Source organism: Chanodichthys erythropterus, chromosome 13 (assembly GCF_024489055.1).
Source record: "Chanodichthys erythropterus isolate Z2021 chromosome 13, ASM2448905v1, whole genome shotgun sequence".
Lineage (NCBI taxonomy): Eukaryota > Metazoa > Chordata > Actinopteri > Cypriniformes > Xenocyprididae > Chanodichthys > Chanodichthys erythropterus.
This window is the reverse complement of record NC_090233.1, coordinates 9,008,279-9,022,344: the sequence shown is the minus strand read 5'-3', so window position 1 is coordinate 9,022,344 and position 14,066 is coordinate 9,008,279. Positions and strand designations below refer to the sequence as shown.

Below are 14,066 nucleotides of genomic sequence, written 5' to 3'. Positions count from 1 at the left end.
GAAAGTCCAACAGGTTTGGAATGACATGACTAAATGATGATCTAATGTTAATTTCTGGCTGGACAATTACTTTAAACTGAAGCTCAATCAAGTATGTACATTGGATATTTTAGTCAAAGATACTCTGGCAGTGACTCTGGCAGCTCTGATCCATAATGGATCCAAGACCAAATCATTTGGTCTCATTATCTGTGGCACGCTATCGATCCAGGATGGCATGGCAAAAGGAAGAGAAATAGGCAAATTCTATTAAAGGGTTAGTTCAGCCAAAGATGTAAATTCTGTCATTAATTACTCACCCTCATGTTGTTCCAAACCTGTAAGACCTTCATTCACCTTCTGAACACAAATTAAGATATTTTTATGAAATCCGAAAAGTTGGTGATCCCCAAGAGAAAGAAACGTGATTACCATCTTCAAGGTCAAGAAAAGTAGTAAAGACGTCGTTAAAATAGTCAACGTGGCTACAGTGGTTCAACCGTAATGTTATGAAGTGATGAGAATACCTTTTGTGCGCAAAATCAAAACAAAATTACAACTTTATTCAACAATTTCTCTTCCCGTTCAGTCTCCTACACTGTTTACGTTGTAGACACAGTGCAGCACTTCCTGGTTCTATGTCTGAACGCCGGCTCAGTACTGGCCGACGCTAATCACGTGAGCACCACGACACATTTGTGTGATGCTGACTCAGGATCTGGCCAATACTGAGTCAGCGTTCTGACGTAGAACCTGGAAGTGCTGGACGTAAACAGCGCAAGAGAATGACACAGAAGAGAAGATATTGTTGAATAAAGTCGTTATTTTTGTTTTGTTTTTGCGCACGTTTTTGTTTCCGTTGCTTCATAACATTAAGGTTGAACCACTGTAGTCACGTTGACTATTTTTTAACAATGTCTTTACTACTTTTCAGGACATTGAATGTGGTAATTACATTGCTTTCTCTTGGGGATCAGAAACCTCTCGGATTTCATCAAAAATATCTTAATTTGTGTTCAGAAGATGAACAAGGTGATGAAAAGGTGATTAATTAATGACAGAAATGTTGTTTTTGGGTGAACTAACCCTTTAAAGAAAGCCACTCTGTGACATTCATTTTCTGTATTTAGAGGCATTGAAACAGAAAATGGCACTTAAAGACACAACTGACCTAAAGAAATGCAAATAAATAGCCCTTGCAATCTTGTAAACATGCACCTTTTTGCTGCAAATCTTCTACTTGAGTAATCCTTTCACCAGGCAAAAAGGCTTTACCTCAAAGAAGAAAATAGAAAAAAAAAGCCCGAAACACTCAAGGAGGAGTTGATGTGCTTGAAAGCTTAAAGAGTCTAGCAACATTGCGGCAAACCAAAAGCATCCGTGGATCTCACACTGATTGCAGGCCTCGCTCATGGCCGTCCAGCTGCACCTTGATTTTGTGCAGTTCCTCGATCTCCTGATGGTGCCGCTCTGTTTTGTGTCGCACTAGCGAACGGTAGAAGTGAATTGTGAACACCACAAAGATCAATCCAACCGGCACCATGATGATGGTGGAGGCCATGGCCGCATACCAGCCGCCGGTACCGGGCTGAGCCGTGGTGGTGACACGGTTCTGCTTAAGTTCCAAAGAGTCAACCGGCAAGAACTTTATCCAGCAGAGGAGCACCACCTCTGCCAGGAACAAAAGGATCCCTAGAGCGGTGGAAAAGCCCCAGGCCAGCTCAATATAGTGGTGCATCCTCTCGTGGGGAGACTCGGAGACGGAGTTGAGATTGTGGATGTTGCTAACGGCTTCCACATTGGGCAGGATGCAGGTGCTGATGAGGAGGGCGAACAGGTGGACAGCCACCAGCACTGTGGTACATATGCTGAAAGCAATGAGCAGGGGAGCTGGGTAGCTGTACTGCATCTCCAGCTGCACCTCCACCATGGCCACCTGGTCATGACCACATTATGAGATGGAAATGGTTGGCATAAATGATAATTAAAATGAAAGCAGGTTTAATTTGATATAAACCTCTAGACATCCCAAAAGTTTTAGAATAGATATTAGAATGACTTCTGAAGGATCATGTGACACTGATACAGAAGAGGATTAGGGCCAAGCAATAATAAAAAAATAAAACCATCTCGAGATTAAAGTTGTAAAATTACGAGAAAAGTCGTTACATTTCAAGACAAAAGTTGAGAAAAAAACGTTGAGAATAAAATAGTTAGATTATGAGAACAAATTCGTTAAATTATGAGAAAAATGTCATTAAATTTCAAGAAAAAAGTTGTTAAATTATTTGTTCTCGTAATTTAATGACTTTATTCTCAACATTTCTCGAAATTTAACAACTTTAATCTCGAGATGGTTTTATTTTTGTATTATTGCTTGGCCCTAATCCTCTTCCGTACACTGAAGACTGGAGTAATGATGCTGAAAATTCAGCTTTGATCACAGGAATAAATTACATCTTAAAATATATTAAAATAGAAATTGTAATAATATTTTGCGATATTACCGTTTTTTTGTTCATGTAAAAAAAAAAAAAAAAAAAAAAAAAAAAGTGTATTTGCCAACTTCCCAACAGAAAAACTACACTACCCATAATCCTAAAGAAAAATCCACCAATAGAGTGCAACAGTGTACACCCACTTTTCCAGCGGTGTTGGTTTCAGAAGTATTTTTTCCAATCATTTCTCCCATAGGGATTCCAAAAAAGTCTTCGCTACAGCGTTTTAAGCCTTGAATCAAGCCAACCAGGTGAATCATAACATTCCAAACTGTTAGGGTGAGTGTGATCGACCACGATCTTAACTGCCCTCTTTAGTGTCGTTGAAGTATACAGGTCATGGAGAGATGGCAAACTACAGCCAATCACCTTCTCCGCAGAGTGAATAACACGATGCAGTCTGCCTTTATCATTAGCAGTGGCAGCAGCATACCAGATGGTAATAGAGGAGGTTAATATTGACTCAATGATGGAAGTATAAAAGTGCACCATCATTGTCCTCGGCAGATTAAACTTCCTCAACTGCCACAGGAAGTACATCCGTTGGTGAGCTTTTTTTAATCACGGCATTCATGTTTAAGTCCCACCTTAGATCCCCGGTAATGATAGTTCCCAAGAAGCGAATATATTCAAATATTTATGTATTTTGAGAGCATAGGGACATAGGTCTCGATTACGTTATGGGAGTGGGCGGAGCTAACAAGATCTTTCAGTGCATTTTGCATGTTTTGATTCTGATTGGTAGAATTCTGTACAGCATCATGGGTAATGTAGTTTTTCACCATGAATTCACCTATTAAACATGATTATTTTTAAAACTAAGTTGAAATAATGTGGGCTAATGTCTTCAAAGGACGCAAATATCATCGATTAACAACCTCGTAGCTCACAGTAAGGTTGTCTTTAATTGTTTATAAGTTGTTGTTAAAAAATAATATTCCTATGAAGAAAATGAAAGGAGCTTTTACTTCCAGAACCTGCGAGAGTTGTTACTATGGTAGCTCAGAAAATACTGCCCACTCCCATGAATCATTGCAGTCAAGTCAGTCTGATTACATGCTCTTGTGTGTCTGAATATTTTGTGATAAAACTAAAAATACATTGTTTTATATCTCAGTCAACAACAATAAAATCACTTAAATGATTCGGTTTTGTTCTTCTAAAATAATCAAAATCGACAGAACTAGCTACAGTCTTGTCTTTTCATACACTTTTGCTTGCTTCAAATCAAATGATGCGATTCATTTAGTTGCTTTTGTAACTCTTTGCTGAAGAATGTATGAAATCCCTATGGAGAAAATTAATGTGGAAAATACTTCCGGTCACTTGGGAAGTCACTGTTACACTCTATTTTGGTTAGTGGTTCAAAGTTCCACAGGACAATGTTTCAGACAATCTTATCTCCACATCATCTAATGCTTCTAAGAAATTCGACAACACACAAGCTTTACAAGCCACAGTCAGTAGTGTACACAAGACTCATTGGCTGCATCCGAAAGCTGAAAAATGCTGCCTTCGGGTCCGAAAACCAATGTTAGCTTCACTTCCCGTCTCGTGAGATACCTTCATCTGATCGATTTTTGAAGGCAGCATAGATGTATCCATCACTGCCTATGATATCCCACAATCCTGTGCGTTCCATTGGGTGACCGCTGAGCTAAAAAATAAATATGGTGTCTGAAAGTTGCACTTGGTGGTCGGTTTGTGTGTAAATGTCCATTTTCGACTAACTTTTTCCACTTTTGATGTCATTTCTAGTGAGAAATTACTGTTATAGTAAATACATATTCACTTTGTTATCACCAAATATAGCACTCTATATTGTTGTAGATCATTAAACGCTGCTTCAAAAGTCTGTCTGAAATCAGTTTTGTGAGGTATCTTCGCTGCCTGTGAAGTAGGTTTACTGTGATAGTCTGTTACCAGTGTTACACAGTGTTCATCTTCAACACCAGTTACATCACTTGTCCACCCCTCAGCGTCGTTTTGATTTTTTATAGTAATAAAATAATTTACTTCAGTTAGAGAACAGACACTACAATAACCCTAATGAAAATTAACCATGGTTTTACAACAAATAAAGCCAAAAAAGCCATGGTTATTGTAGTAAAACTATGGTTATACAAATTAAAATCAATACGCCAAAAAGAAAAAACATTGTTTTACTACAATGAAAACATGGTTAATTTTCGTAACTTAACGTGTCTTCCCAATGCAATTCAAGCAATTGCCGCCCCAAAATTGGCGCTAATTTGAAAGTGAAAGTAAAATGTGCATGGCATTCCTAGCGGTGTGTGTCCACTGGCGCAGAGAGAGTGAAGAGTATCATTATACATGAAGCTCCCATAGGAATGAACTGAAAACGCTCGCTCTGCTCCGCACCATTATGAATGTCCATACGGCAGTGCGCATTTGACTTTGGCTTTTGAATTTAGTTAAATAACTCCCAGTCTCCGGTGATACCAGTATTGTCACACATTGATTAACCGGTGGGAAAATTTCCTCACCGTCACATCCCTACTGTGAAGTAATCGCCTGATCGGGCAGTGAGGTCAGCTGAACAAGCTTTCGAACACAGCCATTGTGTACCAAGAGCCGCACACATTTGATAGTTCACACATTTGAGGGATCGTAGAGTGTAATATACTGACCATGGCAAAGCCAGACAGCAGGGCTGAGGTTCGGCTGGAGGCCTTGAGCTTCGCCCTGCTGAGGTAGAGTTTTCTCCAAGAGAGAGCCTGGACCGAGTGGTGATTGGAGGTGACCAGCTCCAGATAGCTGCGGCGAACCCAGTCCCTGTAATCCATCCCACCACCATCCTGCAGGCGGTCTGAGCACCCGGGAGCTGGGGAGCCCATTGGCACATTGAGCTCACTGCTCATAGTAGCTGTGAAAAATTGTTTTTAAATCACAATGACATATGTTATATACACCTTATTTTTAATGTAAGAGCATGTCCAATGTAAATGTGTGTGAGGCTTCCGGTGTCAGCCGCTTTTAGCTGCTTGATAATGCAAACTGCCATTTGTTATCATATTAAATTTATTTGCATAAACACTGGTTGTAGTGCAAATAGTTTTACCATTAACTGCAATTTGTTTTTCCTTCTAGTTATTTACTTACAGCGGCTAATGAATCAGAAGTCACACACATTCACAGAAAATAGCTTCTGCGTTGAAAAATATGATGAATAATTTACAAGATTTAATCTAACACTCACAATAAGTACCAAAAAGATACCAGATAAATGTTTTTGGACCTAATACAATAGTAATATAATGTTTTTTGTTTATTTTTTGGGATATGTATCATGATAATTTAATGGTATTTTCTGAAAAACCTTGTAAATACCATTATTTGAATATGGTAATCATTCAATGGCAAGGTACTCCACTATCAGATGATCTCTATGCGATATAATGTTTATGCGATATTAAAAAATATATATTTTATAAATCTAAAACATACCTGATTGGCCTTGTCCTGCTTTAGGACTGGTTTTCATCGCACATCTCTGGTTGAAAAGAAAATTAATATATTACAAAATAAGACAATAAGAATTAGTCATTTTGTCAAAAATACTGACTTCTAACATTTAAAAAATGTGACGCTTTGAGTGCTGTTGTGGATTCATAAACACCTCTGGATTGGCCTTTGTGTTCAGGTGCTCAACATATATGTTGATAATCAACACACAAATATCATGATATCATGGATCATGTCAGTTATTATTGCTCCATCTGCCATTTTTCGCTGTTGTCCTTGCTTGCTTACCTGCATAAGGTCTGTGTGCTGCTCCAGACATTAATACTGGCTTGTCTAATGCCTTGAACATGGGCTGGCATATGCAAATATTGGGGGCGTACATTTTAATGATACCGACTGTTACGTAACAGTCGGTGTTATGTTGAGATTCGCCTGTTCTTCAGAGGTCTTTTGCACAAATCAAATTTACATAAGAAGGAGGAAACAATGGAGTTTGAGACTCACTGTATGTCATTTCCATGTACAGAACTCTAATTATTTAACTATGCCAAGATAAATTCAATTTTCAATTATAGGGCACCTTTAAGAATTAAAGGTTTAGTTCACTCAAAAATGAAAATGTACCTAAAAAAACAAACAAAAAAACAAACAAACACATGTTTACGAGAGCACCATGACGTATGCGTGTTGTGGCGAGAGCAGACGTTGCGTGAACATGCTGGAGATTAATATTTTGTAAATAAAGTGGTAAATGATGTTATTTTTTGTGCAAACAAAGCATTTGCGTTGCTTCATTAAATTGATGTTAAACCACTGGAGTCACATGGATTACTTTTATGATGTCTTTACTGCATTTCTGGGGCTTGGAAGTGTTAGTTGCGTAGGCTTTCAATATCTTAGACTTCATTAAAAATTATCTTCATTTGTGTCCTGAAGATGAACGAAAGTCTTACAGGTTTGGAATGACATGAGTTTGACAAATGACAAAAATGTTCACTTGTAACAATAGAATTACATTGTAAACCAATAAAAATAATACCTTTTATTTAACATTACACAGACTCATCAAATACAACATCTAAAAAAAACCCTACAACAAATCAGCTACGGTATGTATATCTCCAAAAAGATCACCGTTCTCCTCTGCTCTTTATTATTTAGTATTTTAATTGAAAACTGCACTACCAGAGCTCCTACGCTGCATGTAGATCTGATATCTTTTTCTTCCCTGACTGCTCAAAGATAACTCCAGTAGGCCTACTATGTTCTTTTCCCCATAATCCTCACGGACATCCGCACAAGACGAACTCACTTATAATTGCACTGTAAGCAGTTTTCTACTACAGCTTAGTAAAATAAAAATATTCTTCCTGATTAACTCCATGCAAGTCTATTCTAGCAGACCACAACATGTTATAAATGTAAATTTAAAAAAAAGGTAAGGGTCCCAAAGTATTAATAAAGTCACTCCTCGCTATGGCCCTGAGTCTAGACAGAAAATACATCCTCTGCACATGCATGATAACCATCTGAACAGAGTAATGCGTTTCATGTACTTATGTTATTGGTTACCTACAGGTTCCTGATTCCTTTACATTCAAATTAAAATCACCACTAAGCTTTCTATCAACCTAGAGATGCACTGAATGATTTGTATCATCAAATATAACAAGATTAAGATATGCCAACTAATTTAACACAGGAAACACAAACACACACACACATATATATATATATATATATATATATATATATATATATATATATATATATATATATATATATATATATATATATATACACGCACTATATATTTTAACACTATTACATATACATACCAATGGCATTTCCATAATATTTGGTAAGGATCTGTTGCTCATATCAGCTCATATACTTTCCCACATATCTCGCTACTCTAAAGCAGCATGTGGTTATTTTTAAAGATGAATATAGCTGCGTTGTGTTGGTTATTTAAATGAGCGCCACGTCAGACTCAAAGCACCTCATCCGCTTGTGACCAAAATAAAACTGCATGAAAAAGGTTTGTTAGCGTCGACCCGAGGCGTGTGGCTGCGCAGTCGGGTTATTAACCTGCAAATTGGAGCAATACACAATAAACGGCAGGCCACAGATGTGTTTCTCACCACACACAACTTCCCTTCCTGACCACTGAAGCAGCACAATGAGAAGCATCACAGATCATACACTCACATCTGTACTGAAGTCAGCACTCATCCCACTCACCTTTGCTGTCAGACACTTTTGCGTTCACATCCACATGAGGGCGAATAGAAATTGAATATGGAAGAGGACGCTGGAATATGGATATGGAAGAGGCGTTGACAGCTCTCACTGGACTCTCTTTTCCGCTCAAGCGATGTCCGACTACTGAACGAATCGTTCTTTTGAGTCGGATCTTCGGTTGAACAAAACGGGTTAACGAAACGAACTGAATGATTCGTTCACGAATCGGAGTGAATCAGTCTGAGCGGTTCTCGAGTCAGCGATTCTGCTGTGACTCACAATCAGAAAAGTTACAAATAAAATCTACTTTAAATGTGTTTATGATTTTACTGTACGGGTTTTATCAACACACACACGTGGAAAATAGTTCGTTTTAATAAATACCATTTTTTAAACGAGTATAGCCGTCTTCAGCCAAGAGATGTAAAATAATTTTACTATTGTTTAATTTACAAATAGGTCTATAAGCTGAAGCTTAAATTGAAGAGGGCACATGAATTACCATTATTTAAAAAAAAAACTCATATAAACCCAGTGAAGGTTTACATTTGGCTTAATTGTTTGGAAACGTTACGGCACGCAGTGGTTGCCATGTCAATACTGAATCAGTTGCTTGAACCGGTTCTTTGAAACGAAACATTCGAAAGAACCGGTTCGCTGAGACTATTCAGACTTCCCGTGTCACGTGATCTCTACCAAGTTCTCTGTGTACGTCACGTGATGAGGGTGCGCCTGTTCTATCCCAGCTGGAAGTTTTGGTTTTACCTCGTAAATAATCCTTTATTAATTAACGTTTTTGATTAATTAAATGCATTTTGCTGACTTCTGCCATTTTAAGCCTTCTCTCCTTGATCTGCAACGGCGGGATTTTTTCTGAAGACATGTCAACCACCCTTGTGTCCCGAACGCGCAAAATGATTGACAGTTAAAACGGCGTTCTCTGATTGGCTAGTTTAGTACATGGGCCCGCCCCTTATTACTCCTTTTGCAGAGCCTTGCGCTGAGGTAGGTGTTTTCTGAGGATACCCGTCTAAAAATAGAGCTTTTTCTAGCTTACAAGTTATATTTTAAATAGTGCACTTTGTAATTATTAAAACTAATTAGAAAAAAAAAAAAAAAAAACGTATTTGGATGCTGAAGCCATCATTATACATGAATATCATTGTCTACTAAATTTTTTTTTTGTTTTTTTTTGGTGAATGAAGTCAGTTTCCGTCAAGTTCACACCTGTAGTTGTAACTTTAAGCATGTTCCTCTAAAGTCTGAAAAATGTCACAATACTTTTAGAACAGTATTTCAATTACAAACCAACAAGGAACTGAGAAAGGAGGGGAAAAAATAAAAAGACACAAATGTTCTCATCCATAATTTTATAATGCCCAAAAAACTATGCGTATTTGGCATCTATGTAACGCAAACTCAACATCAAAACGAGAAAAAAAAGACAATAAAATGATCCCATCCTTGATTTCATTCTGGGTGCATCATGCCACAATTTGGCCTTTTATATAAACAAAGGAATATGTTAATATGTGCATGTTAGTTTCATTCAAATCATCCAAAACCTACTGTACATCATTCATTACGCTAAATCATCAGTATGTCCATGTTTTCAAAGTCAAAATTAATACTCAAACGCCACCGGTAGGGGGCAAACTTGGGCAACAAATCTGCAGCACTTGAGAACAGATAATAAGCATTACACACACACACACACACACACAAAGGCTCCTTTTCTTGAAAGTCATTTCAAAAGGAGAGAAAAGAAACCACAGGCACAACATTACAAGACTAAACAAAACAAGTGAACTTCTCTAGCTTTTAGATTCGTATTTCAATTTGGGGACAATTTCGAATTCATTCTGGTAAACAAATCTCAGTCTCAAACTTGTTGGCATCCTTTTAAAACATGAACTTAACAAAACCCATCAAGAGACCCACATGTGCAACTAGGTAGAGTGTAAAAACATCTATTCAAATATGAACATCTCTATAAAACACTGTTTGCTGGAGAGAATGACGAAAAAAAAAACATTTTGCGCTGCACTAACCCCGAGAGTCTAACCATTTCAAGCATGAAATCTACAACTCTTAAGCTTATAAGGTTAATATGAAATGTCAAAAGATCGTTGTGAAGCAAGACTGACAACATTGAGTCTTTTTTCGTAAGGCAGTCGACCTCTAGTCAAGAGTTCATAGAAGATTGCTAAAAGCCTTGGAGTGAACGCTGCATCTTTAAAGAGTTCAAACACTTCACTCATATTTCTGAAGGAAACCAGGATATGGCTGTCTGGAGAGCATCTTCTGCAAGAGTCTGAAGTGTAAGGATTCATCCCACTGGTCACGTCGGACAGTAACATGCTGGATTTTAATCATGAAATCGCGTCGCATTCTTAAGGCTGAAAGTTTTTTTATATATATAAATCACAGTGAACTACACAAACACAATGCAGTGTGAATAATCCCATAAAATGCAGAAAACGTGATCCAAAATGTGATGCTGTGTATGCGGACAGGTAATATGAGAGAAAGGTTAACTGCTGAACGTCCTGGTTTTGATTCAGCTTTGAAGCTTAATATCTTCGACATGGTGACTGACCACAAGCTCTATGAACAGACCATGACATCAAACTCTGAAGCTTTCTCCTTTGCCATCAATGTGCCGAAGACGCAGGTAGACGTCTGTGCCGATGCCCTGCATTGACTGGATGGACAAGGAACCTCCTAAGTATTCGGCGTATGCTCGGGATGTGGGCAGGCCAAAGCCAAACCTGGAGGAGAAAACAAGTGGCATTATTTAGTCACATTACACATCATCACAACACAAATACCTAAAAAAAAAAAACCCTTAAACTTTGCTTAATTACTGAATGAACAACTGTAAACAGATAGGAGGGAAAAAACCCAGTAACACCTCATATGTGGCCGCTCCCATAATAATTCAATGACTTATGGAGAGTGGGAAAAAAATACGTTTTAGTCGCATAACATCGGTTAATGTAAATGCAGTCATTTTGCAATAGTCTTTTTAATCGTCATTTAGAAAATAATTGCATAAGTTGAGCAAATCTCTAATGAAAGTCCGGCTTCAGACAGCAATTCTCTTTCACGTTCCATTGTGCTTAAATACATAATTATGTCGAAATGACCATTGTGTGGAGTATAAACAATCAGTTATGACTTAGGTGAATGTAAACAGTTTGGTGAAGACCAGATGTGTGTCAGTATAGGTGGTTCACACCATGTTGGAATTACTGTAATGGCGAGATTTTGTTCACGTCCTTGTAGAACTCGTAATTACAACTTGTACACTTACAACATGCTGTAACCGCAGCATGTATAGCCTGATATACCTACTGCTGTCTGTATCATTAATGTTAATCAAACAACAAAAGACTAAGAGAAAATCACTCAGTGCTCCACTGAATAACTTCTGTATCTTTAGAATCAATTTATATTTAATTTATACAGAGAAGACTGGACAGTGTTTTATTGTTACATTGATTATGACATTTCTGTAGTATTTCTTATATGTTAAAGAACTGTGCCCGAAAGTTTATTTAGGGTACATTTACACGACAATGAGGTACTAAGAACGGAAAAGTTCCCACAGACGCTGTATTCTGCTGCCAGGCCAGTAGTTGGCGATGTCACTTTGTAAAGAAACACATTTTCACATATTCACGTTTTTGTAGTAACGGTATTGTTTTCAAAAACTTGCACTCTGAAACTGAAACATTTAAGCCGTTGATGTGTAAATGAACACATAAAAAGTTTTACGTTTTTAGTTGAAAATGGTGTCATATAAACAGCCCCTTAATTTGTATATTCAATTGTATTCATCCTATTGTTTGTATTGTTTGCTGTTAATAAAATAACTACGATAACAATGTAGATCATGATATAAAGTAAAATATCTCATAACGTGAAATTAGATTTTGGTCATATCCCCCACCCATGCCAGTTGGCATCTGTTCTTCTGTAATTGTGATTTGAGACGGCTCACACTGAGGAGGGCAGTGTGACACTACACCAAAGACTTACAGATCCAGATCAAACTGGCTGAACCTGGATCATGTTGAGCTGACCACTTTAGCTACTACTCTGATCTTGAAGAATGCAAAGAATCTTGCAAAGTCAGCTGCTGCATGTGGACTAGACGTAAACATTTACATGCGAAGAGGTGAAAAAAAGCATGTTGTAAATGCAAAAAAGAATCATGACACCAAACAGCACATCAGTCATTTATGTAAAACGCCAACATTTTAAATCAGCTTTAATTTGAGCTCGTTTTCATACAGATTTAGATCCATCTCCTCTTACCCATGCATGGGTCCGGACTGGGGTCCGCTGTTGGTGATGTTGTCGAAAAGGTTGTTAATGCGGGGATCCTGTGTGCTCTGTTCAGCCGTGCTGAAGTGGTAATCCATCACCTTCTCCAGAATGCTGTGAGGAATGCCACCACCACGGTCTGAGATCCTGCAAAATGAGTTGAACATCACTAGTGTTTTCAAAATTACAGACTTTGGTACCAAGTCGGTACTGAAATTTTAAAAATGTGATGATACCAGCATTTCCCCCTAGCATTTTAAGTGCTGTTGAGCAGATTCTTAAATGCCTCTGATTGGCCATTGTGTTCACATGTTCAACAGATGTCTTTGTAGCCAATCACAGATGTAATCTGTTGAGCGTGTGAACAGAACGGCCAATCAGAGGCAGAGGCTTTTTTGGGGTTTCATTTACATTTGCTTGTGTAATATACATCATTTGCAAAATTGTTCCACTTTTTTGTTTTGCCTCCTCAATTTGTATGAAAAATAGTGTCATCTGATTTATAACCAGTATGCAAATCAGCCATCATGAGTCAAACTAGTGGAGGTGAATAGACTAATTATAGAGTTAACATCTCATCCACTTGAACATCACCACTCTCAGTCTCAAAATGAGCTTGAAATGATCTGTGAGTGAGCCGTTTTAGTGGTTTCCATACGGTGTGGTTAAATTTGGTGAAAATTTGTGCCTGCCACCATCATTATACTTGTTTGGTGCCAACCAAGGATTTGTGGAGTAATGATCCAAAATTAAGGTGACATTAAATAATAACAACAACAACTAATTTACATTTAGTAGTAAGTAATAAGCTGCACAAAATAGGTTTTTACTGTAATTATATATTTCTTTTTCTTTATTTTTTTTTTCTTTTAGCCTTTATTGAGATAGGAGGTATAGAGCAAAGTAAGAGTGAGAGGGGGACAGGATCGGAAAAGGTAACAGAGTCGGGACTCATACTCCAGTTGCTCGTTACATGTCAGAGTGCTGCCCACAAGTCTGTCGGCTCCGACTGTATTTTTAATATTTTTGAAGCAAAGTCAAAAAAAAAAGTTGAACTTGATGAAGGTAAGATTATTACATATATACTACCATTCAAAAGTTAGGGGTGTATGTACAGTAGTGGCAAGAAGTGATGTCCAATCTTTAACCTTTATTCAAATATTAAAAATTTGTTGAAGATTTAGTAAGGATATTGCATAGCTGTGCTTGGAATCAAGTGTTTATTTTCTGATAATGCAATAAAGCATGCCAAACTGTGCAAACAACATTTTTGGCCAGGCTGTCATACAAGGAAAGTATGAACACATGCAAAAACAAGAGAACCAACGAAATATTAACTAATTATGTCGTAGTCATGCTTTTTACTTTTTGTTTTTCTTTGCATTTTTTTTTTTTTGCATAGTAAAATAAAACCTGTAGCTGTAGTTTGACTTTTTTGACAAATAATTTTATCTGATCAAGTTAGTGTTTTGTTCTTCCCTCATTTAAAAAATTATAAATTATTTTCCTCATATTTTGATGGGTTGA

The 14,066-nt window shown here is 37.5% G+C and overlaps 2 protein-coding genes across 2 annotated transcripts in view; both read right to left on the bottom strand.

Moving 5' to 3' along the window:
* Positions 1 to 943: 943 nt before the first annotated feature.
* Positions 944 to 9,404, bottom strand: orai2 (ORAI calcium release-activated calcium modulator 2). The gene is made up of 4 exons (XM_067408152.1): positions 8,208 to 9,404; positions 5,946 to 5,991; positions 5,129 to 5,364; positions 944 to 1,915 (listed from the first exon to the last, which is right to left on the bottom strand). The coding sequence occupies exons 2-4, from the start codon at positions 5,980 to 5,982 to the stop codon at positions 1,367 to 1,369; spliced, it is 822 nt and encodes a 273-aa protein (XP_067264253.1). The 5' UTR covers positions 5,983 to 5,991; positions 8,208 to 9,404; the 3' UTR covers positions 944 to 1,366.
* Positions 9,405 to 9,593: 189 nt separating this feature from the next.
* bckdk (branched chain ketoacid dehydrogenase kinase) overlaps positions 9,594 to 14,066 on the bottom strand; it is a 32,701-nt gene continuing 28,228 nt past the window's right edge. Inside the window, exons 10-11 of the mRNA XM_067408151.1 lie at positions 12,531 to 12,686; positions 9,594 to 10,978 (exon numbers count right to left, since the gene is read on the bottom strand). Of these exons, the coding sequence (XP_067264252.1) occupies positions 10,834 to 10,978; positions 12,531 to 12,686 (301 nt within the window). The 3' untranslated portion in view covers positions 9,594 to 10,833. The remainder of the gene's footprint in view (positions 10,979 to 12,530; positions 12,687 to 14,066) is intronic.